Here is a 27,758-nt window from a genome sequence, read left to right as displayed (position 1 = left end):
ATCTATTGTCGTAGGAAAAGTTTGATAAAGATGATTTCAAAATTACATCAAAAAATGATCGATTGAATATTGTTAAAGTACTCATCATGTCAAAAAGAGATTTGACAGGTGGTTTATATAGGCTTATTGGACATACAGTAAAGCTATTGTCACCAATGTTGTGACAAAGTCTACTACAATCTGCCACAAGCGCTTGGATCACATAAGCAAGTATGGACTACAGGTACTTTTTGATTGTGGTCTTCTTCCTAATTTAAAGTTTATTAATCTAGATTTTTGTGAAGATTACCTATTTGGAAAGTTCCACAGAGACCTATTTCCCCATTCCATTACTAAAAGTGAGAATGTTTTTTATTTGATACATTCTGACACTTTGAAATGTTTGGGTGGCTTAAAATCTCTCCACAAACCTTCACCATATGTTATTTTGTGATTAACTTTAATGATAGTTTTATTTCAAAATACTAATAATAATAATAATAATAATAATAACCCACAGATCGAAGGGAGTATCTAGTTATCAAGAACCATTGCTACAGCCGTTATCCCATTTAATTTTGATGAGACACTTTCCCAAACTGGTTTAGGTTGATACGTATCATTAGAATTATATTTTAGAAAAAATTTTGATAATAAACGTTGTATTTGTGGAAATCTTTACTCTTTAATACCAACCTGCAAAACACAAAGACCACTGCCTGCATCTTCATTCATGAAGATCACAAATTGGCAAGCGGCAGCTGCCACTTACTTTAATAAATACTTCATAAATACAACCTACATTTATACAGCCATAAATTCTTACAGACAAACTGGTACACTCGTCCTAGAGTAGTATGGAGCGTTTTCTTTTCTATTGTTCTTCATGGCACCTGTTTTTTTGGCACAACTTTGTTTGGTTCTTAAAAAGAAACAGTTTGAGAAGGTTCAATTGTCCAAAATGAATTTCTAGATCATGGATTTTTCAACATCAAGTTGGTAAAAAAGTTTTTCAACATCAAGTTTCTAAAAAGAGATTCTTGTTGATTGGTGCAATTATGTTTATATATCCTCCAAAAATATCATAAAATGGCTTTTGCTTGCTTTGAATATACTTCATACACGCAACATACATTCATATAGACATAAATTCTTACAGACAAACTGGTACTCTCAAGATTATGTCGTGAAGGAGGGTTTTCTTTTAATTGCTTTCCTTGTTGTAAAGGAGATAATCCAAAATTATCAGATCAGCAAGACCTCAATGCTATTTCCAGCTCCTTCTCATCAGCACAGTCATAACCCAACAGATAAGCACGTGCTGTACAATAAACATACACCCAGTATAGAAAGGGTCAGTAAGGAATGGAACACAAGATAAATACAAAAAAAAAAAAACTGAAAATAAAATCAGCAATTCAAGTAATTACCAAATCGGCCAGATCCCATAAACGGTTCTGCTTCATCAGTAACACTACCCTGTTGCTGTTCCTGTTCCTGGGTTTTTGAAAAACCAGGGGAAGAATCAGGACAGAAGGCACTCATACAAATAATAGACATTTTGCACTTTACTGATTGCTGTTCTAAACTTCACCAAAAGGAAGGAAAAAAAAAAAAAAGGCTGCTATTATAACCAACATCATGGGACTAGTTTGTTTCTCCTTTGCTCAACAAGTGAGATAAAGGACATACCAGATCCAAAAGCTATGGCATTGTTAATGTAAAACTAATGAATGAACTCCAAACATTACCAAGCACCCCATGCCCAAAGGGAGGGATTTAATCAGAAACATAGCTGTCAAGGAGTCACCTAGGCAACACTTGGGCATCCAGGCAGTTTTGTCTGGATTGGCACCTTAGTTGCCTTGGTGCCTTGCTGGTGTCGCCTTCATTTTACATTTTTACCACCCTCGACCGCCTTGGTCCTCCTAGATGCCATGACAACTATGATAAGACATCAGGTTCTTGAACTATGGAACGGATATTCTCCATAAAACAAATAATTACAATAAACCTCAACACTCAATAGAAATTCAGCTAAACACATTAGGAACATCTAAAACATAATCTCTTAGGCCACATGCTCAGTTCTAAATATCTAAGTATGGTAACTGAAGGTTCCTTTAATGCAAGACAACCATAGCATATGTTCATACCCCAAAAAATAACCCTGGCTTATGTCACAGTTGGATGAAATATAAGTTATATAATAGAAGGAGGAAGTTGGTTAGAGAACTAGGATATGTAAAAGATTTAAAGGCTGACCGATGGGTTGGGTTAATTAAAAAAAAAAAAAGGTAGCAAATATGTGCTAACTTCTATGAAAAAAGAGGAAAGACCATGTGGATTCACAAGACTTCACAGCCCCTCCTCTACCACCAAAATATGTGCCAAGCTTAGCTTTATAGCCCTTGATTTGAACCCCATGTAGGGTTGTTGATATGACCATTTCATCACTTGAATAAATTTTGAATAGGAAATATTTTTGCTCATATTACATCACCTCTAAAACAATTTTTTTTTTTTTTTTGGGGGCAAAATATTGTTTTCACAAGGCTCTGTTGCTTGCTTGTAATCAAGAGACAAGATAGAAGGGTAAGAATGTTAAGATGTTGGATGACTTTAAACTTTGATATACGGGAGATCAAAATAATTGAGGTGGAGTGGATATAGTAGTGGACAAAGATCTAATGAATAAGGTGGTGGATGTTAAAAGAGTTAGATCCATCAAGCTTGTGGTGGAGACAAAAGTTGAAAGTAGTAAGGTACAATTTTGGAAACACATGGATGGAATAGTATAAGGTATTAGCCAGGGAGAAAAGATTATTATATGGAATGACCTGAATGGACATGTTGGAAGAGATCGTACAGGCTATGAAGGTGTACATGGAGCCTATCAATTTGGAGGAAGGAATGAGGAGGGAGCCTCAGCTTTAGACTTCGCAATAGCTTGTAATTTATCCATTGTGAACACTTTTACCGGGGGGAAAAAAAAGAGGAGCATTTAGTTACTTAAAAAAGCAGACATCATTCCACCAAATCGATTTCTTCCTATTAAGAAGTTACCCGAAAAATTGTTTTATATGGATCGTAAGGTTATTCCGAGGGAGAGTGGTTGGATGGTGGTCCTAGACATGTGCCTCTTTATGCATAAGCGTAAGTTAAGAGAGCTTAATTGCCCTAAAAGATATGGTGGTGGAGATTAAAAGGAGTCACTGGGTTCATTTATTGATGATATGGTCAAACAAGCATAGTTGTCAAGGCGTCGCCTTGGCGTTTTGGCGGTTTGCCAGAGGCCTAGGCAACTGTCACCTTATTGCACTGTATATAGCCTTAAATTTTGGTATAAATATCATTTTTAAGTAAATTACTTACTTAATATATTATTCATAAATAAGCAAATACCTCCTATTTGAATCCAATAAAAATAGTTTAAAAATCAAATTCAAAAGGATAATTGGTTGTAGGGGCGATCTTCAACTTTCAAATGCTGGGGTTTTTCTCAATTCTGAAAATTTTATATATCTTATCATGGTAAAACTTTGTTAAAAACCAGACGTCTAGTAAAATAATCTTTTGTTTTGATGTCCATAAAATTATTTTCATTCATGCGATTCTAACAACATTTTCGCATTTTAAAATAAGTTTGACTAGTCATAACTTTGTCATTACAACTTAGATTTAAGTAATCTTAGACTTGTCGGAAAGTTGGTTTTGTAATGTAGGACTAGATTTGACAAACAAACAAGACCCGAGACTGCAGGAACTTTTAGACTAGAGATCAACCAAAACTAGTCTCGAATATATAGCAGAAAATCACCCTCAAACAATAGTCCAGAATATATTCGACCACCAGAAACAACATTACAGGATGGGAATAAGAACAGCAACAATACTTAGAACCAAAACAGAGACTAGCTAAGAATGTTAACAACTTCAGACTAACAGTAATTAGATTCAGCAGTCCAGAAACTTCCAACAGCAGGCATTAACTCTACAGAATGTAATCCAGAACCTGCAGGTCACTAAAAGACGAAAAAAAGGAGATTTTTTATATCTCACTATTCAGAGGTCAGATAGGGCTCCAACTTGGGTCGAACCTAACCTGGGCAGAGGTGGATCTTCGACCAAAAAAATGGGGTCATTCTGACAGCTGGAACTGACTAAACCAGCAAGGGCCGAAAGCTCTGTTTTGCAGAAAATTCTGGGCAGAAATAGAAGGAATCGTAGCTGGTATTTGCAGCTCTAATAAACCTTGAAATTATAGTAGAACTTAAAGAAAAGATTACTTGTAGCAGACCTCCTGGACTTCACGCCGCAAGGAATTGAATGGATCAAACACCAATCCCTAATCCTTGATCAAACACAAGGAACATCCAGTGAAGCCAGCGGCAGCAACAAGACTCTTTTTTTTTAAAACATAAATCGTCTCTCTATGATGAGAGCTCTCCTTTATTTATAATAATGATGGGGAGGGTTTACAAGTAATAGTAACTCAGAGTTACTAAATCTGAGTTACTAAAAATTGATTACAAGAAGTTACTAAAAACTGAAAATTAGAATCTAATAAAAATAGAAACTAGTCTAGACAGAAATTAGAAACTAACAATGACTTGAAATTAGAAACTAATTTAGGTACTGAAATTAGAAACTAAATAACCCCATCTAAAAAGGAAACTAAAGAAAAGGAAACAAATCACTGAATCCCGTATTCAATCTTAGACCCATAAAAGTGGTCTATTACACTCAAAACACATGGGATCAAAGGCCCAATATGTATGGAACCCAACCCTAAGCTTATTCCTAATAAAACAAGCCTATTTTGGTAATTAATCTGCATCATTTTGTGTTATACCTAATACAAAAAGTCTCATTAAAATAAAGTTATTTGACCAGTCAAGCTTATATAGAACAAGAGCATTTCTCGAAATGTTGATTTTTTATGACTTAATGTGACTTAATGTTGATTTTTTATGATTTGATGTGGCTTAATGTTGATTTTTTATGACTTGGTGTGGCTTAATGTTGATTTTTTATGATACAAGGTATATGTAAATACTAAATAATGTTAGAAAAAAGGGAAAATAAAAAATAACACTTGGTCGCCTTGGTTCGCCTTGACGCCGTGAACAAGTACAAAGCAAGGATTCATCAAAGTTTAAAGGAAGGACTCAAAGCCTCAGAACCCTCAACTCAACTTTTTTGAACAATTATAATCGAATATATCGTATCTCTCAGTACGATACTCTCCATTTTAGTATTTATGCATAATACATGTTATATATAGTTTTTTTTAACTATTTTTTATGCAAAAGTGTTTCATATCCATTTATCTGCATATCTTTAGTGCATCTTTTTTTTTTTCTGGTGAATTCTTTAGAGTATCTTAGCATATCTCAGATATGATACGATACCCTCCGATACGTATCTTAATTATGGCCAGCCGACACTGATACTTTAATCCTTGCACACAATCTTATCCATATACTTAATCCTGCGTACAGAATTAAAATTCCAAATATGGGCTTATAAAAGAGGCCCATTACATCAAAAACCCCAAAAGTAAAATCCCAAGGCCTATAAAACCCATCTATGGGCCAAAATGAAGTCTCTTGAGACCCAATTGAACTATCTTAACTACATTCCAACTATATGCATACGTAGGATCCTTGGGTTAATCAGACACATAGGTCAAATTTGTTGGTTGAACTCAATTATAGGGCCCAGGAGTAGAATTTTATCACTTTTCTTATCCCTGGCCTATTGCATATGTTTCTCAAGACTTACCTAGATGAACACCCAATTACCTCAGGGTCTGCCTCACATTGTGTCTTCCCAGATTCCCTATTGGATATTATAGAAGTGCTACATAGAAGTAATGCACTCATAACACACAAAAATAAGTGTAGGAAGATCAAGTAAGAAACATGTGCTGGTTAGAAGAGAGATTACTCACTACATCAGGTTCCATTTCTGCAAGTGAAATCATTCTATCAAAACAGTGCCCAGAAATTGTACACACCAAAAGTTCACTGGTGGCATCCAGAATTACTTCTCTGCATGTATCATCACACACTGCAGAAAGGGGAGAAATTACAAAAAATAACACAAAAAACCAAATTCCTTCACCAATAAGTTTTGTGATCACACAATGACAAGCAATCATACCATGAACACGTCCAGTCTTCTCGCATACAAAAACATCTCCAATTTGGTAGTAAGTACATGTCTCTCCAGAACAAGAATGGCCAACAACCAGCTCATCAGTCAGGCCTCTGCTGCTTTTCCACAAGGACACTTGATCAGCCACTGTTTTGTCAAGAATTATGTGATCATCGTTCACCTTCACAAGTAAAATCAGTATCTCGGATTCAGTAAGGACTCCAGAACTGCCATCAAGGGATATAGACACACCCAGGATTTGAAGAAATAAATAACTCCCCTTCCTGCCTCTTCCATACACATGGTCCCGATGCTAGGACCCACCAGCATTTCCTATCTAAAATATCCCATGCCAAAAATCAATTTGATATTGACATTACAATTCATCACTCTTCGTTGAATATTCAGAAAATTTAAAAACTTACCACAAAGTATATACATCAAACAAAAGTTTCGAACTCGAAAAAATTTACAGATTTTGACATCACATTCTGACTTTAAGCGATTTCAGAATTCAACAAACAATCCCAAGGTGTTAACACAAATTGAACAAGGTTTTCAACCTCGTGTGTGAATGGTACATGGATGCCTCATTTAAGGGGAGAGCATGCAAATACACATACTCGCTAATGCAGTTCAAGCAGTTTGATTTTTTTCCAGAGAACTGTGGTAAACAAAATTTTGGAAGTAACTCTTCCTCAAAATTTATAAATATATATATATATATATATATATTCATATTCATCTTGTAAAGAAAGAAAGGGGAAGAAAGAATAGAAAGTTTCCTCAGAACTTTTATCACATAATATATTTTCTGACTACGTCAAAATGAAAGTGTTAAGGCGATAAAAAAAAATTAAAACAAGTTTTGGTATCATGGTATTCCTAAAAAAGGGGAAAAAATGTTTCTTAAAGAAATATATTGTTGGAATATTGCATTTTGAATTATGTTTTGGTAACTACTAAAATGTGTGTCATTGATTAAAAAGCATGTACTTAATTGTTTAACAATATGCCAGATCCTTGTGTTCAAGTTGATGAGCAGCATCATTCTGGTTGCCCTTCCCAAGTATCGAAGCATCAAGCACTAAAAGACAAGGAAGCTGAAATGCGTCACTGAGCAAAAGCATTATTGACACATCTCCAACTCAATTGAATGTAAGATCACATATTTTAGAGATCAACTATACAAGCTCAAAAAAAAAAAAAAAAAAAAAAAAAAAAAAAAGAAGAAGAAGAAGAAGAAGAAGAAGAAGCTCAAGTGACAACGAAGCCAAAATGTCAAGCACTCTATGAAGCATCAAGCGGACTCGAGACTTTGAGGAGTAGCTGCACTTAGATGTAAACATGTCTAAGTAGGACTAATGGTTTTTGGGACTTGACCTGACTAGACCAATTACATAGAATGGTTTAGATGTATTATTTGAACTAGTCTCTTGGCCAAAACAAAGAGCAACCCAGTGCACAAGGGCTCCTACTACCACAAGGTCTGGGAAGGGCAAATGTAAGCAGCCTTACCCACTGCTTCGCAGGAGAGGCTGTTTATGTGTTTCGAACCTTGTGACCAACATGTTGCAATGGTGCAACTTAACCGTTGGGCCACAAGCTTGCCCACTAAACCTCTTGGCCAAAATATCTGAGAAAAATCACAAGGAAGAAAGGCCAAGTCACCCGCTTGAACAATAGCCAAAAGCAGAGTTAAAATAGACATTCAGGCAAATAAGACAACCTTGGGGTCAGCTGCCAGTTTCTAGGGTTGACTGGCACAGTCGACCTCCAAGTCTGGGAACAAAAGGACTAGTGACTAGAGATCTGAGATTCACAAGGCTCAGGGTCGACCGCTTGATATTGGGGTCAACCATCATGAGTTCTATTGCCAAAAAATAAGATCCGTCGGGCAACAGCCATATCCGGGGTCAACGGCCAGTGTTCAGGGTCAGTCGCCAGAGTCCCAACAGGTAAAAAATGGCTAGTTTTTTGGCTATATATGGGACACTTCCAGCCATTACCCATGAGAACCTTAGGCCATTTTTTTTCAGCGTTACACTTAGTATTTTGGGCTTAAACAATATTGGGTATCATTGTGCTCTGATTTGTACATCCACCGAAGAGTGCAGGTTTGAATTGTTCTTCAAATTGAAGATTAGCCTACCAAAAGGCACTGTATCGAGTTGAAAAACTCAAAAGCTCTTGGTGAGAGTGTAAGGGGTTTGACCCATCAATAAAAGATTAGGTTAGTTGTGAGCCCATGGAAACAGAGTTATTAGGCTTGATTGGCACCATCAAAAAGACCAATCGTTTTAGTGTAGTGCTAAGGGTGAAGAGCTCTCAGGGAGTGAATGTAGGTCAAGAGGACCGAACCACTATAAACCTCTTGTCTTCCTTTGTGTGTGAGTTTTTGTTTACCATATTCCCTTACAATCCTTGAAGTAGTTGAAAAGATTTTCAAAGTCTTGGGTTGCCATACCTATCCTATATATATGTTGTAGAATGAAAGAATAATGAGATAATTGAGAGTAGACTGATGAAAGAATTATAAACAGGAGAAGGAAATGTAAAATAACTGAGAGGGTAGAGATAGGGGAGCAGTCTTACTAGTAACAATTGCAAGGATAGTCATAGCCTTATAAATCCTTAAAACCTCATCTATAGGTGGGAAGGGGAATGGTTTGAAAACAGCAGCAGCCTTAACGAAGATACTGACAGATGAGTTTTGAAGATAGCAAGCAGCATTAACAAAGAAGAGAACAGGTGGTTTAGAACGAGAACCTGGCCTTGATGCAGCTCTCCCGAATACAGCCATTGGTTTCATCGTGGCAAGAAGTGAGGTTCTGAAGAATTTGCAAATAAATTTTTTTTTTAAAGAAAGCACAAAGGATTAATAAAAGGAAAGTTTCAGAAAGAACCGAAGGTAAGGAAGAGAGAGAAAGAGATTGAGGAGGAAGATGGTTTATGGGGCTGGGAAGCAGAAACAAGAAAAATGAATAAGGTGATGATGATGATGATGATGAGAGAGAGAGAACAAGCGGAGGGTATTCTCAGCTTCATAACCCCATTTGTATGTTTAGAGGCAAAATACATACCCGCAACAACAGCAGCTCAGCCTTATCCCAACTAAATAAGGTCGGCTACATGGATGCTTACCCTCCAATCAGCTCTGTTCGAGGTCAGACTTTATACAAGTCCCAAGGTATGCATGTCTTTCCTCAATACTTCTCTCAGAGTTATTTAGGTCTAGCCTGACTCTATAAGTTCCTTCAAACTTAATCAAATCACTGCTCCATATTGGAGCATCCAAAGGCTTTGTTGGACATGGCCATGCCACCTCAAACAACTTTCTTGTTTGTACCTTATCATGTATCGGAGCAACTCCCAAGTTAGTTCTAATATGACCATTCCTTACTATATCCTTCCTAGTTTTGCCACATCCATCTCAACATCCTCATCTCAGCTACATTGCTACACTGAGTTTATCCATGTGATGCTTCTTAACTGCCTAACACTCCACACTATATAGTCATCCTCAACTAGCATTCCATATTTGTAATCATTCTCCATCTATAAATAAAGTGGTGGCCTCTATCATTTGATAAGCCAAATCATTCTCTGGCATCTCTCTTCTCAACTTGGTATCAGAGCCCAATCCACTTTTGGGTTTAATTTTTTTTTCTCCACCTAAGGTTACTCTTAATCGTCGGCGCCGAGGCTTCGTCCTATACTCCATGTTTAGTATGGATGACTAACCATGTGCAAATGCATGTCGCTCCACATTAAGCACCACCACCCCTTGATGGCAATCACTGCCACACTGTCATCGCCACCACCACTCCCAAGACCCTACCTGCTGCTGCCTAGAGCCCATGCGCCTCTATCAGCCCCTACCAACTATGCCGATGCCAGCGGCCTTTGCCAGGCCCTCTATCAACCCCGCCAAGCTCTCTCCAAGTCTCCCAAGCCTTCCGCCTCTCTTTGCCGCCATCACCCATCATTCCAGGCTTCAATTGGGTTTCCTATTGCCCCTTCTTATGCTAGTTGTCAGGTATTAGTTCTCTATGCTTAATTGCTCCTTGTGAGGTACTTCTCTTACAACTTGTGATTTTTCTTGGCTCTATGACAAAAGAATCGATAGTACTAGGGTGGGCCTTTGAGCCACCTTGGCACTCCCCATCACCACTCTAATGTGGGGTCGGTGGACCCCAAAAAAGATTCAAACCTGGTTGGCTGTGGGCTCACTTGAGGATTTAAGCAAACCAGTGGCAATCTCGTGATAAATCAGAATTTTCAATGATGATCAGGTATAAGTCAAAGAATGGAAGGGTTTATCAATTATTAATCAAGGATAGACTTGGAATTAAATATAAGGTAAGGGTAAGTGGTAAATAATGACAGAGTGGGGTAATATGGAGGGTGGAGTAATCAGAACTAAAAGAAAAAAAAATAAAGGTTTTGAAGAATCGTGGGAAGAGAGTCTTCTTCCTCACGACAAGAGAGGGGAGGCGGTAGAACAGAAAAACAAAAAAAGAGAACTCCTTCAATGCCTATCGGTCAGGTCTGAAACTTCAAGCCTAGATTCGCAACCTCGAACCCCTCAATTGTGATCTATTGCAGGACCTAAGATCAAAGGAACAGATAGCTTTAATTTCTGTGACTGGGTCAGGCGAAAAAAACTCAGAACTGAATCGGGTTGCAGGTTTATTGTTTGCTGGTTAGAAGGATCTGGGGAATGGGAATGTAGGGTATGAATCGCTACAGGAAAAGGAAAAGGAACCAATGGTTCCAATCTCAGGTCCATCGGCCTCTGTTGATAAACCGAGGAAGCTCACCTGAAACTGTTAGTTATGCCCAAGAACAGGGGAGGGAAGAAAATCAGAAGATTAGAAAAATAAAACCAGAGAAGAAGAAAGGGGAAAAGAAGAGTCACAGGATAGAAGGAGAAGAAGAAGAAGAAGAAGAAGAAGAAGAAGAGGGGGGGGATTGTCTCACTGGACAAGGAGGAGATAAGAGAAAGAGAAGATCGCAGGGGAGGGGGGGAAGAGAGGCAGCCACGCAAGCAGTACTCAACTTAATTTTTCTTCATTGATTAACTAACTAATTTCTTAGGTTACATGCTTTACTTATACTAAATAAAAATAAAAACTCTTAAAACTGAAATAGAAAATCCTAATTGATTTCTAAATTAAAGTCTAATGACATGGAAACACAATAAAACTAAAATTGGAAATTTCTACTTACCTAATAGCTACCCCAAAATAACCTAATATAAAATATAACAAATATTCTAAAAATAAAATAAAATCCTAGAATATTCTATTAATCTTGAATCCAAATTAGTAACTTGGAACCCAAATTGGATCTGGGTCTTGGTCCGGGTTCTGGAGCAGGCTTGGGTCGATCCATCGGAGCGCTACTACATCACACTCTCTACAGCCAAGACCGACCAAGTTTAACGGACTCAACACGCACCTAAGGTTTCTCTTAATCGTCGGCTCCAAGGCTTCGTCCTATACTCCATGTTTAGTATGGATGACTAACCATGTGCAAATGCATGTCGCCCCACATTAAGCACCACCACCCCTTGATGGCAATCACTGCCACACTGTCATCGCCACCACCACTCCCAAGACCCTACCTGCTGCTGCCTAGAGCCCATGTGCCTCTATCAGCCCCTACCAACTATGCCAATGCCACCGGCCTTTGCCAGGCCCTCTATCAACCCCGCCAAGCTCTCTCCGGATCTCCCAAGCCTTCCGCCTCTCTTTACCGCCATCACCCATCATTCCAGGCTTCAATTGGGTTTCCTATTGCCCCTTCTTATGCTAGTTGTCGGGTATTAGTTCTCTATGCTTAATTGCTCCTTGTGAGGTACTTCTCTTACAACTTGTGATTTTCCTTGGCTCCATGACAAAAGAATCGATTACTTCCCTAGTACTGGGGTGGGCCTTTGAGCCACCTTGGCACTCCCCATCACCACTCTCTACAGCCAAGACCCACCAAGTTTAACGGACTCAACTATCTTGCATGGTCACGCACATGTCTCCTTACCATTCATGGGAATCATCTTTCCAAGTACCTCTCTGGTGACACCCCGATGCCTATTGAGGCCGCTGCCAAGGAAAGTTGGTTGGCTAAAGACACCTTGGTTATGTCCCTTCTTCTAAATTCTATGGAACCATCTAGCAGTCATAATTTTGTTTTGTTGAATTCTGTGAAGGATTTGTGGGAAGCGGTTAAGCACACATATGGGCAGACAAGCAATTATGCCAAGATTTATGAGATTCACCGATAGGTTCAGGAAACTACTCAGACGGAGCTGTCTATTTCTGCCTATTATCCTGCCCTAAACACTTTATGGCAGCAATTGGACTTTTATCACCCTGATCCCCTGATTTGCACCTCTAATGATGATACATTCAGGAAGAAGCACGAAATGGAATGGGTTTATGACTTCCTTACTGGTCTCAACCCAGAGTACGACCAGATTCATGTAGAGAAACTTTTCCCACTTCTCCAAACTTATAACATGGTTCAGCATGAAGACCGACGTCGTTTAGTCATGATGCCACCTGCTGCCCCTCCTCGTTCTGCCCTAGTGACTACCCTTCAGGCCTCCCTGGCATTGGATTCCGCTGGTTCTTCCACTAAACCTTGTTCATCTACAAATGAACCCGATAAATGTGACTATTGTGGGTGTCCTCGCTATACCAGGGAAACCTATTGGAAGCTTCATGGTTGCCCCAAAAGAGGTGGGCGTAATGGCCTAATGGGAAACAGCCCCAGGCTCACCTCTCTGAGACTACAGATAGCAACACTTTGGCTCCTTTTTCTTCTGAACAGCTGCTTGCTCTCCACTGTATGATGGCCTAACTAGGCACTACAACCTCTACCATGGCACCTTCTAGTTCACTTGCTTCCCATCTTGCCCAATCAAGTATATTTCATGCTTCCTCTCACTCTGGCTCTTCCTATCTTCTCGACTATGGAGCCTCATATGACCAGCTCCTCGAACTTGTTTCACACATAAACCTGTTCGGGTAAGGACAAGGTCCGAGTAGCCGATGGTTCTCTTTCCTCCATTTCTGATAAAGGCTCTATCTGTTGCACCCCTTCTATCTCCATATCATCTGTACTACATGCCTCTAATCTTTGTGCAAATTTGCTTTCTATTTATCATCTTACCACTGATCTCAGTTGTTCTGTTCATTTTTTTTTTCTACCCATTTTCTTTTTCAGGATCTAGTGACAAGGGCAACGATTGGGTATGGAATGGTACGGGATGGTCTTTATTACTTGGATCCGGGTCTCACTACTGCTTCTCCAATTTCAGCTCATATTTCTCAGGAAGACAATGCTCTTAGTCAGCTACAAGTCTACAACAATGGCATCGCCATCTCGGTCACCCTTTCTTTCACATTTTACATCGTTTGTTTCCTTCTCTAGCTAATTGTTGCAATTTGGACCATTTCAATTGTGATATTTGTGAATTTGCAAAGCACACTTGGTCCTCTTAATTTCCCAGTGCCAATAACAGTATAGTTCCATTTTCAGTTATTCACTCTGACTTATGGGGTCCTTCCAGGACAGTTGCTTAGGGTGGGTATAAATAGTTTCACTTTTATTGATATTTGCACTTACCTGACTTTGGTTTACCTTCTCCGAACTAAGTCCGAATATTTTCTTGCTTTTAGTTCTCCACAAAATGATTCGGACTCAGTTCAATGCTCAAATAAAAGTTCTTCGAAGAGACAATGGGACGGAATACAATGGTGGTCCCTTCCTCTGGTATCTTCATGATCATGGCATGATTTTCCAAACCTCATGTGTGTGCGCATACCTGAGCAAAATGGTATTTCGAGGCGAAAGATTCAGCAGCTATTAGATGTCACCCACTCTATGATGTTCACCACTCAAATTCCCAAATTCTATTGAGGCGAGTGTCGTTCTTATTGCTGCATTTCTCATCAATCGAGTCCTCCCTTCCATATACCGGTAAGTAAGCTTCCCAATCCCACTACTGCCTATCACCTTCCACCTCGTGTGTCTGGATGTGTTTGCTTTGCTCACAACTCCTCCCCCTCTCAGTCTAAACTTGACCCCCGGCCACCCGATGCATCTTCCTTGGATATTCCACTTCACAGAAAGATTACAAGTGCTATCATCCTCCCTCTCGAAAATTGCACATTCCTTAGAGATAATCTAGTAACATGGTGAAGTAGAAAAAGCATTTTGTCATTTCTAGATCAAGTGCAGAAACCGAGTACAAAGCAATGGCACAAGGTGTCTACAAAGTTATATGGCTCAAAGTATTACTCTCTAACTTGGGGATAAGACCTATGCATCTTTACTGTGATAATAAGGTTGCAATCAATATAGCCCATAATCCAGTTCAGCACGATAGGACCAAGCACAATGAAATTGAGACACTTCATCAAAGAGAAACTTGAGTAATGCTTGATCTGCATTCCTTCCGTCACCTTGGAAGGCCAACTAGTTGATGTATTCACTCACGGACTGACATCTAAGTCGTTCCATCCTATTGTATCCAAGTTGGGCACGAAGGACATCCATGCACTAGGTTCATTATGCAAATGTTTCATATGCTAGATAAGTATTGAGTCATCCTTAGCTAGCATTCCATATTTGTAATCATTCTCCATCTATAAATAACGTGGTGGTCTCTATCATCCAATAAGCCAAATCATTCTATGGCATCCCTCTTCTCAACTTACATCAGAGTCGATCATATGACTATCCTATAAAAATTTCCTTCAAGTTTTAAAGGAATACATCAATCACACAACACTCCGGATGCACCTCTCCACTTGGTCCATCCAATTTTAATTCTCTATAAAACATCATCCTCTATATCACCTTTATTTATAATTGAGCCCAGATACCTAAAATAGTCACTTTGCAGAATCTCCCTCATTAATATTCACCACCACCCTAATGTAGTTATTTATGATTGAGCCCCAATACCTAAAATAGTCACTTTGCGGAATCTCCCTCATTAATTTTCACCACCTCATTATCCACCCTAATGTAACTAAAGTTAAATATCACATATACTCCATCTTTATTCTACTTATCTTACAACCTTTTGATTCCAAGGTTGATCTCCATACTCCCAACTTGGTGTTGATCCCTGCTTTTGTCTCATCCACTAAAACAATATCACCAGTAAAAAAAAAATACACCAAAAACCTCATCTTGAATGTCTCTAGTTAAACCATCCATTATAAGCACAAACAAATAAGGATTTAAAGTTGATCCTTGATGTAAGTGATGTAACCCAATTGTAATTGGGAATTCACTACCTTGACCCCCACAGTACATGCATTTGTTACCACATCATTATACACGTCTTTAATTATGTTCACATACTTACTTGAAAAACTTCTCTTCTCTAATACTTGCTAGATTAACTCTTTAGGAACTTTTTTCAAAACAAGCATTCAACCGAATGGTGTTTCTAGATAAGACTACTTTTTAATAGAACAGAAAAACAGCTTTCAAGGGAGTAAATAAGTACAACATTAGGAAGTGGAGCTTTACTTGTGAAGGAAGTGGAGCTTGGCTTCTCTTGGCTGCCTGCATTTGGATATAATACTCTTTGAACTCGGAAGGAGTGTTCCTAACAAATTCAACCATGTCCTCACCATCGCGCTGCAAGAAAATGTGTCAACTCAGGCGCAGTAAATTTGAATGGTAAATGCATCAAAGGAAAATATAATATGCCAGTGCCATAAGATCCCATAAATTGGCTAGTACATCTAGCTTACCACCAAGCAAATATAGCAATTTCTTTTCACAAGTAACAATTATTCTATGCAAGACAAGGATTTTTTTTTTTTTTGGGTGAGTGAGCAATAAATCAAATAAGGGAAACAAAAGAAGGGATATACAATTCCACAAGGGCAGGAGAAGGGGAATACAACCCTAGAGGGTAGGGGGGAAGTCAAGGTAGACAAAGGACCCAAGAGACAAACATAAGCATGATCCTAGGGGAATCAACAACTGATCTATGGGGAAGAATGCTAAGCTTGGAAGACACGTCAAAGTAGATTGCATTCCAAATCTTATCGAGGATTTAGAGTTGGAAGTCCATCTACGAAGGTTAGGTTCCACCCCCATATGGTTGATAGCGGCCCCAAAGGCGAGTTTTTCAGCAATGTCGCAAATAGATCTTCCAAAAAAAGTCATCAATCCAAATTCATTCTCTCTGAAGCGGGTCCTTCTACGAGCATGTCATCGTTTGGCAAGGATACACTTCCAGATGCGAGAAGAGAACAGGCATTTAAAGAAAATATTGTTGTTATCATCTAGACCATTCTAGTAAAAACAGCAGGCAGGGGAAACAGGCATATGGCAATAAATGAGGAAGGATTGGGTGGGAAGGCAGTTGGAGAGGGGTCTCCAAACAGTGAAACTGTGGCGAGGGATGGCTTTGAACCAAACTACTTGATGCCAGAGAATGGTGGGACTGGTCCATAAAAAAAGGTTCCAAGCAAAGGAGGAAAAGTTACCCGAGGAGGGAGACCAAATGATACAATCATCTCCGGCAGAAGGGGGGCAGGGAGGCGAGGGACTGCCAGATGGTAGCAAGAGAGGGTATGCCTAAAGAGGGGACCAAGATCCATGGAAGATGAATCAGATGATTGAGGAGACCATAGAAGATCTAGAGAGACCAGAAAAGTAGTCTAAATATGGCCAACAATCAGGGAGAGCCAACTCCATAACCAATGTAAGGTCTAATGGCAATCCAGACAAGAGGCTTAGAATGAATGATCTTAAGCCAAACCCAGGAGGAATTGGGGTTGATGCTGGAAGTCCAAAGAGAGTCTTTGCGAAGGAGGGAAGAGTAGAACCAATTACTAGGTTGCTTGGAGACCAACTTCCAGATCAGTTTGAGGATGGCAGCAGAGTTGGTTTCCTTGATTCTTCTCAAGCCAAGGCCTCCTTCCGAGTTGGGAAGGCAAACAGTGGACCAACGGATGGGGTGGAGGAATTTGATAGAATCAGTACCTTTTCATAGAAATGTGCAGAATAGGGATTTATTGGTCTTGATGATGGATTTGGGAAGTTGGAATACTACCCGGCTTGTAGATGTAGGAAGATTGGAAGACTAATCAAATAAGAACCAAACAAACTGCATATGATAGAAATTTCCCTTTCCAAAGCTACAGCCTTCTGCAGATTTGACGAAGCATGGGGGTGCAGTGATGGGCAGTAAGCCTGAAAGAAATGAGGCGAAGGCCAAGGTATTTGACAAGTAGGGAGCCAAGAGAGAAACCAGTAAGCTTTAGGAGAGGAGATTTGGAGTAAGAAACACCTGCAAGGAAGGGGCGGGATTTGAGGTGATTACTGCAGAGGCCTGAAAGGAATTCAAAGAGATGGAGGGAGAACATAATGGAATTAATTGAAACCTCATTTGCCTTGGAGAAAATCATGAGATCATTGACAAAAGCTAGGTAATTGAGCTTGGAAGCTTTACACTTAGAGATGGGAGAGATGAGAAGATTATCAGTATGGGATTAGATAGATCTTGAGAGGACCTCAAGAGCGAGACAAAAAGGAAGGGGGAGAGGGGACAGCCCTACCAGATTTCAATGGAGGGGAAGAATCCTGCAGGGAAGCCATTCACAATAACGAAAAATATAGAAGAGGAAATACAACAATGGATCCAATTGACAAAGGTAGGGGGAAGGACATGGCAAGAAGAACCCTAAAGATGAAATCCTTTTTTGATGGAATCGAAAGCCTTATGAATGTCAATCTTGAGGAGGACCATAGGGGAATGAGATTTCCTATCAAACCCTCGGACAATCTCATGACAAAGGATGATGTTATTAGCTATGATCCGACCGGTAATGAAGGACGATTGATTGGCATTAACAAGAGAGTCAATGACAAGCTGAAGGCGATTTGCAAGGACTTTTTCAATTAATTTGTACAAAATATTACATAAGGAGATTGGCCTAAGTCCGCCATGGAAGAGGCTCCTTTTTGGGGGGATTAGACAGAGAAAGGTGTGGTTGTTGCTTTGGTGAAGAAACTCTTGATGGCTTTGGTGAGTTCATCACCAATGATGTCCCAACAAGAAAAAAAGAAGCCCATGTTAAAGCCATCAGGACCAAGGGCTTTGTTGGATTTATAGGCAGGGACAAAGACATGAATTTCATGATTGAAGGGGATAGCTTGGAGGGAGGGGATAAGGTGGTTGGGGATAAATTTGTTAAGAAGGGGGCAGGGGAGGGAATGGGAGAGGGAGGTGGCAAAAGATGTCGGAGAAGTTGGACACAGTTTCGGCCTTGATGGCAACAGGGTCCTACAAGATGGAGCCATCTCTAGCCGAAAGCTAAGGAAAGGAGTTGGAGTTGGTCCTAGCTTTCAAGGATTTGCAGAAGTAGGCCGAATTGGAATCACCAAGGTCAAGCCATTTAATGGGAGATTTTTTGCTTGAGAAAACTTTCTTCCTGGAACAAAAGGGAGGCAAGCTCCAGGAAGATCTCCTCTTCAAGAGCTAGGAAGTTATTGAGGAGATCATATTGAAGCCGGAATTGGATGGATTCCAGCTTGTTCCTACAAGAGGTAACCCAAGAAGAGATGATGCCAAAAGTGGAGGAGTTCCAATCCTTGAGAGCAAGTTTGACATTCTTGAGCTTATGGGCAACGGTGATGAGGAAGGAGGAGAAAGAATGGACAGGTTTCACCCAAGAAAACTTGACAATAGGAAGGAAACCTGTGTGGAGGGTCCACATATCAAAAAAGTTGAAAAACTGAAGGAAATGATGGGAGGTACATACAAAAAGGAGATGGGGTTATGGTTAGAGATGCTGGGAGGTCAAAAGTGGCATGAGGGGAGGGAAAGGAAGAGAGCCAAGCTTCACTGACCAAGACTTGGTCTAATTTACAAGTGATGCAGTTGGCTCCATATCTTTTATCATGCCAAGAAAGCTTAATAGATGAAGCCCTCAACATATGAGGAGTCTACGATAAATCCTCCAATCTTTTCATGGGCACAACAGACCACATTGAAGTCACCCCCGCCCCCTGCCCCAAGGATGGTAACCAACTTGCGGGGCCAGAAGCCTAAGATCCTCCCAGAGAGGGGCACGCTCAAGGGCTCTATTAAGGCCATAGATGGCAGTGAAGGGGGGGATGCCATTATAAGGGTCTGAAATTGAAAGGTGGATGAATTGCAAGGAAGAAGAAATAATGGAGGTTTGGATTTTGGAGGGGTTCCATAAGATCCATATCCTCTTGCTCGCGCTAGAGGAATAATTGGAGAGGAAAGACCATGAAGGGGCAATGGAGGAGGCAATACGAGAGGCATTGGCTACTGGCACTCTGGTTTCCAAGAGACAACAGAGGACAGAGTGAGAGGTCTTGATGCGGGAGCGGAACTCAGATTGCTTGGCTAAAGAATTGAGACCCTGAACATTCCAGATTGACCAACAATTCATGGGGAGGGGGCTGGCTACGATGGCACCTACGGTAACCGCTGAGGGGAGGGGACGACACAGTAGTAGGGGAGAGGGGGAAGTGAGAAGAAGGGGAGGGGGAGGTGGCCAAGAGATGGGGCATGATACCTGCTGGAGAAGGAGAGATGTTGGCGAAGAGAATGGTGGGGGAATCTCTCAGGGCAGAGGAGCTGCCAATAGGGGACGGTGACAAGGAAGCAACCCTGCTGGAACTTGTGGTTAGAGAAGTTGTGGCATGGCCCTGCCTTTGCTGGAACATTAGGGCAAGGGAGGGATGCCTATGGGGGCGAGAGGTGCCTGTAGGTGAGGAGGACCATAGGGGTCTAACGGTAGAAGAAGACATGACATGGTCCGATTGAAGCATCAAAAGGGAAGTAGGCAAGGCAAGAACCGAAGGCATGGAAAGCGTCGTAGAAGTAGGGGCAAGGAAGCTGCCAGAGAGGGTCTTAGACTTGGAGGGAGCCCAGCAAGAGTGGGACCTGGATACGAATTTAAGAGTAGACAAGGGGGAGGGATTTATAGTTAGAGAAGACGTGGCATGGCCTTGCTCCTACTAGAATAGTAGGGCAAGGGAGGGAGCCTCAAGACAGCGAGACAGGATAATCGATGGAGAGACCCAGCAAGATCCAACTGAAAAAGGAGACAAGACAGAAGCTATGTGATGCGCATTGTGACTGGCACGGTAGGAACCAGCGTTGGAAGAGTCGCCATAGGAACCAGGGTTGTCGTGATGGCGGCCTCAGAGATGAAGGATTCAAGGGAGGATGCAGGAGGGAAAGAGCAGAGGATGACAGAAGGTTAGGAGGTAAGGTGATTGTCGAGCGAATGAATAGGGGTAATGGGTCGAGAAGTGTGATGCCCTGAGTCGTGGGTCAAAGGTTGGTGGTGGGCTTGAGGTCTTAAGAGGGCTGGAAGTGGGCTGAAGATGAAGATGGGCTGACGCCAAAAAGGAGGGAGGGGTGGGCCAGAGAAGTTGGTGGTAAAGTGGAGGAGGGTGGAAGTGGAATAACAGGAGAAGGTAGGTGCAAAAGAGGGGGAAGAACCAATAAGAGAGGAGAAGAGATGTTTGTACCTAGGGGAGACAAAAGGAGGGAATCATTTCTAGCGATTTCCCAAAAAGGAAGGAAGTCAGGAGACGCATCTAAGGGAAGAGAGGGGGAAGAAGAAGGAGAAGGTAAGGGGCTCAGAGCAGAGGAATGTGACAATGAATGACAGGCATAACATCGGCAGTGGCAAAACAGGAGGGATCAAAGATGGGCGAAAGTGTTTTGACTGCAGAGCACCTGATACGGACTAAAGGTCCATAAGAGGATCCGACAGATAAGCAATGGTGACCAGAGGGAGTGATAGAGGTAAAAGCAGGATTTTTTTTGGGCAGCGCTTCCTACTCCACCTCCGACCACAGCTAGAATGGCGGGAAACAGCAATGGCGTTTCGAGGGGGACGGTATACGGTGATGATCTGACAAGGGATGGTGGTATGAGCTGGGGTGTCGGTGGTTCAGAATGAACGGAGGGTGGCTGATGCAGTTGTGCAAAGAATAATTAGTTACTTGTTTTAGTTTGATTTACTTCCTCTATAAAATAGCTTCTGAATCAAGCTTCATTTCATTTGGATTCCATATTTGTTTCAGTTTTAGAATAGGAAAGTAGGTTATTTCTAAGTCTTTAAATATCAGCTTGTACCCAACGATTTAGTTGGATTTTGAAGAAGTGAAAATTGATTGAAGGGTTTTTTGTTTGAACCATGGCTGCCGAGAGGCGTGTGTCTCATTCTCTTCTTTCTCTGTTCTTCTTCTCCCTCTGAAATTCTAGCTTTCTCATCTCTTGTTGTTCTTCCATAACTCTATCAAGGGTCCCATTCCAAATAACCTACCCGGTGTGAGTTCAAATCCAAACTTTTACCTGGTTCTATTACTGTTCACCATCCCTGCAGCAGGACACGAACTGAGAAAAGGATCACAAAACTCCACCGGCAGATCCTTGTTTGCCTTTTGGTTCTGGTCGAAGAAAGCTGGTCCCAAGGAGATTCAAACCCTTGAAGCCCTAGCTTTAATACCCTTCTTGTGGAGAGATCTATCTCTGAAACTAGGGCTGGACCTGCAACCATCGCCCGGTGAGATTTGCAGAATCTGATATGCTGTTCTGGACATCTCCGTTCGCTATTTATGATGGGTAATCCAGATGTCTTCAATATTCAGATCCCTCTTTGAAGTTCCAGCTCGATCAGGTATCCCATGAGAGAGATTTCTCCTTTGAAGTTGGCTAATTCTACAGCTGGGCTCATTCCTATCGTGTTAGGAAGAATAAGCTAGATCTTATTTTTACATTTAAGCACTATTTCTGGATATTACAATAAAGACCCTGATTTTGAATTTGTTATTTCAGTTCAACCCCACCTCTGTTTTACTTTCCAGAATCGACTTTCTCCTTTTTATTTAATTCCTTTTGTGTCCCAAGTCGATCATTTAATTCTAAAGGGGTTCTGAATTGCCTCATAAATTACAAGATTGCCATAAGCGATCCGATTCCAAATTTTGGAACCCGGATCCAAATCAGTGGTGGTGGCAGAAGCAGTCATGGAGGGATGTTTGATGGCAGAGGTATTCATGGGGATGGCCATCATTTTGTCGGGAACTGGAAGGGACAGTTTGGTACAGTTCTTTGAGTGATGTCTGAGAATCTTGCAAGCAGAGCAATGAGGAGGAACCCAGTCGTAATTAATTTCATAGTGGAAGGCAGCACCTTCGTCATCCCTGACAAGTACAGAGGTGGGAGGCGGCATGTCAGCATAAACTTCAACACATATTCGTGCATAGGAGAGACGTTGCATTCTCCTGGTTTGGATGTCTGTAAGGAGGGGTTTGCCTACAACAGAGCCAATAATGCTAAGGCAATTTAAAGGAATGTTAACGAGGGTGATCCACAAAGGAATGGAGCAGTAGTCTAACTTGTGAAGTTGCATATAGTAATTCCATTGGCACAGGAGAACAGGTTTGTTGCCAACATGCCAAGGACCCCCTTCCATGGCCTTGAGCATATCTTGTTCCATTGAGAAGTTGAAGAGAAAAATTCATTTTCAAGGAGGAAAGTCACCATTCGTCCTTGAGCTTTCCATTGTTTTGAGAGGGAGCTTTTTACAATAGGGAAGGGTGGCCAGCTGCCCAAAAAATGACCCACAAGACAATATCTCCATTTGGAATTTTCATCTGATAAGGATGCTGCCAGAAACCGACCTATCTTCTTGTCACCGAGAAGGAAGGGGGGAACGAAGTGAAGGGCTAATTATCTTGAGAGGTAGAAGCAGAGGGTTCAAAGCATGAAGTCCAATATTTGGTGGTAGGGTTGGCTGGAGGAAGTGGGCAGGGAGGAGGTGGAGGAGGAAAGGGGGAGGGAGAAGAGGGATTGGGGGTTGGGGTGGGGGTGGGGGGGGGGGTAGGAGGAAGAGGGAGAGGGATGCTGGCCAAGGCCACCAGCAGTAGACAGAGGAGGTCAGATCATGGCGGCAGGGAGGAGGAGAGTCTTCAAGAGATCAGAGTACAGTTTACTACACATACGAAAGTGATTTCCCCTGGAATAATGTGGAATATGAGGCAATTGAGCTCAAAACAAGTACCTGAATGTAAAGTTTTTTCCAAGCACTGTCACGTAACTTTTTAGAGGGAGTTGACAGACCCCAACGCATACAGTACCTGCAAAATGTTACAGTTGCACATCATACATATAAGAATATGTAGGCAGAACCTGGTATGCAGCAGTAGGCTCACTTGCCCAATTCATTCATTTTGTCAACATTCTCACAATTCTTCCAACTTGCATCAGTTTTATAGGAAGCAATTTTTCTTGGGCAGGTAAGCTGCGATGCAACCCACAAACCTGAAAGGTTGAGACAAGTATACCATCATGTTCACACTTAGGCCATGTTTAGTTGGTTTCTCAGACAAAAATATTTCCTTCACTAGTTGCTTTGGCAGCACCAATAAATCCAAAAGGAAATAAATGATAAATTCATCATTGTTGTTTGTGTGTCCATTGTCCAAGAATTTCAGTCAGTTATCCCCTACCCTATGAGAGCAGAGTTGTTCAAAGAAGAAGCCAGGTGTGACCAGCTTTTCCTCAATTTCCTCTTCCCAATGTTCTCCATGTAATGGGCGAGACATAAGGCTAGGGATAAACTTTCCCAACAAGTTACTTCTTTTTCTTGCTAATTGCTCAAGAACTGCAACCAAAAGAAAGAATTTCTCATTTTCCTCTCACTTGACTTATACCACAATGCTGGAAAAGCAATCAAACACAACCTTTAGTGAATCCACTGCCCAATAAATTGGTCCCAGTTGAATAACTTCAGAACCTAATCTCTGAGCATTTCTAGTCTGGAGACAGGGGATTTAAGGTCTGAGACTATAACCCAACAGCATTTATATAAGATCTATCTAATACACATAATACCATTTAAGCATGAAAATGGGTAATATGCATGTGAGCCTCATAGTTCTGTAGCAAAGGACATAAACAACAGTAAGATGTACCATCAGCAGCGGTTAACAGCTCAGAAACTCAATTGGACTTACGCCCATAATGAAGTCATAAATACACAAAAAGGCAAGCATACCAATGCACACAAGTGCACATATACACCAATAACACTCTCTAAAACTCTTCTGTGTCTAATGTAGGAACATGAAAACTCAAGCAGCCATCCGGAAAAGGCCAAATTCCTTTTGAATGGTGTGACTTATTCTGCATATAACTTCTACTTTATGGCAGCAAGCACTGTTCAGACTATCAAACTACATGCATCCTTTATGTGGAGTTCCAAATGAGAGAGAGAGAGAGAGAGAGAGAACAAAATCTGACAATAATTTAAACTACAGTGGCATTGTTCCAGGTGGGGTTTTTGGTGAATCTCCCCTTTCAAGCATTGCTCAGGTTACGTTTGAACAGTAAAAGAACAAAAACTCAATAATCCAATATTACAAAGAAAAATTATTCCCAACCCAATGACCATAAAGAGTCCCAAAGGGCGTCTACAGTTCCCAATAGGTACCCCAAAAAGGCAGATATGTACATCATAGGATACTCGACAACAGTACATCCAATGAATGCCAAAATCCTTACACATCCAAAGTCAGAGACTTACAATCTGCATTGAACATCAGAAGAGAACAAACCATTCTTCAACCACCAGCATCCAGGCAACAAGAAACTATTATGCATTAGCATGCATGCTTAGTACTACGAGAAACAACAGGACCTATCATAACCAACTTGCTAGCCCCACTTTATAATAAATACTTTTCAACTGAATTCCCTCAGAGAAATGCACGCACAATTTCTAATCAACAAATTCCTCCTCTGGGAAAAAACCTCCGCATGTTTATCAATCTTACTACAAATGATAAGCAAAAATTATGATGATTCCCACCAGTGGTAAAACAGTAAAAGTGAACCAACTAAAGAAATAAAGCCTTCCCACCAGACTGCATAAAAAAAATCAAATGGTGCAGTTTCTCTCCGTTTCTCTTTTTCTTTCATTCACAAGCAGTACATGAACTCAAGACTTTAGTGTTAAAATCACTAACAAAAAGTTATAATGAAACCATGTCGATGTAATGCCATTTTGATGGCAGCTACAGGCAGAGTTGTATTGAGAGATTCTCAAGGGAAAGATGCTCCTTGATTTAGAAAATTTCTATGGAAAAGCTAGCAATATGGAGATGGAACTGCAAGCTTTCATAGATGACTGTAATATGTGCAGATCAAGGGCTATATAAGCATTTTAGGTTGAAGGATAGACATTCGCATTGCAGCTTGTGAGCTCTCTTGCATTGAGAAAGATTTAACGATTTGCCTCGCAACCTTGTGACAGTGCTACCTGAGCAAACTAGTTCCGCCAACTATGGATCCCCAAAATACAACATTGATCATTATGCCTAAAAAACGACGCTATAACTGCTTGATGAAAAGAAAGTAATCTTAATAGTGCAAAGCCCCAAAAATCACAAAATAACAATGAACATATGCAATAATTCAAAATCCATCTGTTAATCCACAAACTGATAATCACGCTAAAATTACACTCACAATCGGCGCCATAGACTTTCATCAGATGCCGCACAATTCATAAATTTACAAACCAACGAGCATGCAACAAGATCCTGCCACAGTACACAAAGATCGGAACCGATACTTGTCAATAACATAACTAAAACTCGAATGAAAAATTCAACTTGACAATCTACTACTCAATTCATCAGAAACATCACTGTATTCCGTCTAAACTACCAAGGGAATTCTGAAACACTGACCTCCGAAGAAAGGAACTTAAGGATATGATGGAAAAGCTCCCCAGGGATCTTGCTAAAAATCTCCGTCTCAAAACTTCCAGGGACTTTGCTGCAACTCCCAGTTTGAGACTTCTCTTTGTCGACTCGTAATTTCTTCGACTGAGGCTCCGGTATAATTTCTTCCTGCAATGAAATGGAAACATTTTTTGAGATTTAGCAGCGAAGCCAAAACCCCAATTGAGTAACCATTACTACTGCAAACAATAAATCCATAACCATAACCCTATTCCATTATCTGATATAAGTTCTCTATGGATGGAGTATACACAGGAGCAGACCTCTTCGGAGACCTCGGAGAGAACCTCCGACTCGAGAAAATGAGCGAGAATTTCGTCTTCGTTGTCTGAAGTCGTCATGGTGGAAACCCTAGCCCTAGAGAGCTAGAGCAGGGAGGCACGAACGAAGGAAGAGTGTTGCAGTTGAAGCTTTTCGGGAATTTGAGAATTGAAGACTTAAAATGGTTAGGTGCGGAAGCCGCGACCACCGCCGGCGACTTTACCGCTACTACGGCCGGGAAGCCTGATTCACAGTCGTTTCACGAGCCCATGGTTCCATGCGTGTTACATATTCACTAACAACGGATGAGTTTTTTGTTTTTGTTGTTTTTTTTTTTTTTTCCAAGTTCATATTATAGTTGAAAAATCAGGTTCTCTGACTCGCATTTCGTAAAATCGGGCGACTCGACCTAGTCATTGAGTCATTTTTTTTTAATATAATAAATATTTATAAATTAATTTATATACATAAAAATAAAAATATGAGAAAAAAAATCAGAAAAAAAATGTGGAAATCACATATCACTGAATTACCAAATTCAAATCTAATATTAAAATCAAATCGGCTGTTTTTCAACTTGGGACTTTCAAAGCCCCAAGTATACATGGTTTCCCTAGTCGTTTCGTCCAATCCTATTACGTTATTGTGGGGGTTGATGTTATAAAGGTTGTCCAGGGTTTTTTTAGTAATGGACATCTCTATTACAAAACAGTTATTTTCTTGATCCCTGAGCTTACTCAACTTGAGAATCTAATCCAATTTATACCAATTAACCATTGCTATGTGGTTTACAAATTTATTGTTAAATGTTTGATAAATAGATAATATCATTTCTTAATAGCCTTGTTTGTCCTTATCAAATTATCCCATCTAGAACCATTTTAGATAATATTTTTGTTGCTCATGAGATACTTTTTCATATGAGACATAGTAAGCAAAAATCTGGTTTGATGACTTAGAAACTTGATCTTCGCAAGGTTATGATAGGATATAATGGTCTTTTTTGGAGAATGTGTTGATCAAAATGGGTTTTGATAATGTTTAGATTAAGTGGGTGATTCAGTGTGTCACTATTATTGAGTTTCATATCAAGTTTAAGGGGAGTGTTATTGGTAGAGTTAAACCTTTTAGGGGGCTCCGCCAAGGGCGTCCCCTCATCCCTTGTTCATTCTCTGCCAATAAGCTCTATCATGCCAACTTTTGCAAGTTGAAAGGTCTGGTTTACAATCGAGTATTAAAACTAGTAGAGTTGTTTTGTTAGAACTACCATGGGTTTTAATTTGAAATCCTAATTGAGGAACCCATACGAATAAATAAGAACACGAATCTAATAAAATTATGGAAAATCGATTTGTACCTTTCACCTGGTATATTAAAGACGATCAAGGCTCGTCACTTCCAATGTCCCTCTTTTGGTTGTAAATCTTCTACAACCCTTGAGATCTCCTTGGTTCTCTCACTTTAATGGTAAAGTGGGGAATAGTGAATAATAGCTGTATAGACCCAAAACCTAG

At 40.5% G+C, this 27,758-nt stretch overlaps 1 protein-coding gene across 1 annotated transcript; it reads right to left on the bottom strand.

Annotated features, from left to right (window-relative positions):
• Window positions 1-1,059: 1,059 nt before the first annotated feature.
• On the bottom strand, window positions 1,060-26,571 carry LOC122079267 (F-box protein SKIP31). The gene is made up of 9 exons (XM_042645590.1): window positions 26,247-26,571; window positions 25,930-26,091; window positions 25,706-25,779; window positions 23,238-23,313; window positions 15,694-15,804; window positions 6,148-6,322; window positions 5,936-6,054; window positions 1,410-1,476; window positions 1,060-1,300 (listed from the first exon to the last, which is right to left on the bottom strand). The coding sequence occupies exons 1-9, from the start codon at window positions 26,322-26,324 to the stop codon at window positions 1,230-1,232; spliced, it is 933 nt and encodes a 310-aa protein (XP_042501524.1). The 5' UTR covers window positions 26,325-26,571; the 3' UTR covers window positions 1,060-1,229.
• Between the last annotated feature and the right edge of the window lie 1,187 nt (window positions 26,572-27,758).

The sequence above is a fragment of the Macadamia integrifolia genome, chromosome 5 (genome assembly GCF_013358625.1).
Source record: "Macadamia integrifolia cultivar HAES 741 chromosome 5, SCU_Mint_v3, whole genome shotgun sequence".
Lineage (NCBI taxonomy): Eukaryota > Viridiplantae > Streptophyta > Magnoliopsida > Proteales > Proteaceae > Macadamia > Macadamia integrifolia.
This window is presented reverse-complemented; position numbering and strand designations above follow the sequence as displayed.